General features: G+C 32.6%; 1 protein-coding gene across 1 annotated transcript in view; it reads left to right on the top strand.

Moving 5' to 3' along the window:
- The first annotated feature begins 207 nt into the window (after positions 1-207).
- LOC106876327 (uncharacterized) overlaps positions 208-1,775 on the top strand; it is a 74,364-nt gene continuing 72,796 nt past the window's right edge. Inside the window, exon 1 of the mRNA XM_014924828.2 lies at positions 208-948. Within this exon, the coding sequence (XP_014780314.1) occupies positions 861-948 (88 nt within the window). The 5' untranslated portion in view covers positions 208-860. The remainder of the gene's footprint in view (positions 949-1,775) is intronic.

Below are 1,775 nucleotides of genomic sequence, written 5' to 3'. Positions count from 1 at the left end.
ACGCAATCTCGCTATTTTCCTTATAGTATATATATTTATTAAATCAGCAATTGATTTATGTGAAACTTATAAGCGAACGACGCTATTATTCACTAAATGCAATATTAAGTAAATAATAGCCCATCCTTTTAATAATTATGGCCTCCTCTTTTATTCACCGGTTTTCTTGTCTTCTTTCGTTATTACTTCCTTTTATTTCTTCACATCTTTCTTTCAGCCATCTGTCAGTTCTTCTTGATTGCCTACTAAACACAATCTCATATGCATACAGAATTTTATGAAAAACGTGCGCATCATATTACAACCGGTATTGCAGACAGCAGCGATGAAAACTAACACCACAAGGCATGCTTAGACAATGTATTATCACATATACATTATACTACTACTAATAATAATAACAATATTAATAATAACGATGATACTAGTAAAAAGTAGTCAGACCGGGTAGAAACATATTTAAAAGTATGTATAAAAGCGGTTGCTTTTGTGAATTCCTGCAATATAAATTGAAGGAGCATATAAAGGTGGAACTGTGATGGAAGTTGATGAAATATTTCATACAGTGTTGAGCCTACATTTAAGCGAGAAACTGAAATGAGAACATATTGTTATCTAAGTTTCGCTCATTAATCGTTTGAGGAACGGGATTATATTTTCGCTTTCGATGCATATTCAAATAATGTAAGACTGTAAGAATATTTACAATACATTACAATAACTTCACTAACTGACAAATATAAACATACATGCATATATTTGTATGTTTGTACATATATATGTATAATGAATTTTCATAGGTCTATAGTTGCTTTCGTAAAAGAAATTAACATTATTTATTACTTAATAGTACACATACAATGGACTGGCTATATACTTTTTTTATTTTCTCATGTCTTGGGAAACACATCTACTGGTTACTTGAAACTGTATCTGGATTTCCAATAGGTAAGTCAAACGTTTACTATGTCTATATGTCTAAGATGTCTTTGAATGCATATCGGTCTATAGGTGTGCATATATATATATATATATATATATATACAAGTGTTTGTGTGTGTATGATGTGTATATATGTGGGTGCGTGTTCGTGTGCGTGCGTGTGTGTATTTACGTATATTTGTGTTTATTTAGATCAACTTTTATATATTACCACACTTCTGTTTGTCTGACTTCATGTATTACAATTATAAAAACAAAATCCCCATGGCAAGCCATTTCCCTGCAAAATACGTAGACCACAACTTCTATAATGTTTATGATTTTTGTAATTGCTTAAATATCAGAAGGAATTGATCTTTTCGGTGTAGAAAACTAACAGGCCTTTTTCGGCGAAATTTCAACTCCGAATTTCGGGAGACCAATCTGACAAATTCGACCACTTAGACTGTCTTTCTTGTTGCTATAAAAATACATTAATTCTCAGAAAGCTATAAATTTATTAGGACTGTGTATAACTGATCAATTATATTTTAACCATTTTGACACCATACCGCCTAGGACTTCCCCTGATTCTATTCTACAAGTTACCTGTTTAAAATGATATAGAGTAAAACCTTCCGTCGAAATTTCGTGTTTATTTACTACTAAATGTAAGGTGTGGCTGTGTAGTAAGAATCTTACTTCCCCACCGCATGGTTCCGGGTTCAACCCAATCCAACTGCGTGGCAATTTGGGCAACTATCTTCTGCTATAGACTCGGGTCGATCAAAGCCTTGTGAGTGTATTTTGGAGACGGAAACTGCTAAAAAGCCAGTCGTGTATATATATATATA

The sequence above is a fragment of the Octopus bimaculoides genome, chromosome 1, assembly GCF_001194135.2.
Source record: "Octopus bimaculoides isolate UCB-OBI-ISO-001 chromosome 1, ASM119413v2, whole genome shotgun sequence".
Classification (NCBI taxonomy): Eukaryota; Metazoa; Mollusca; class Cephalopoda; order Octopoda; family Octopodidae; genus Octopus; species Octopus bimaculoides.
This window is presented reverse-complemented; position numbering and strand designations above follow the sequence as displayed.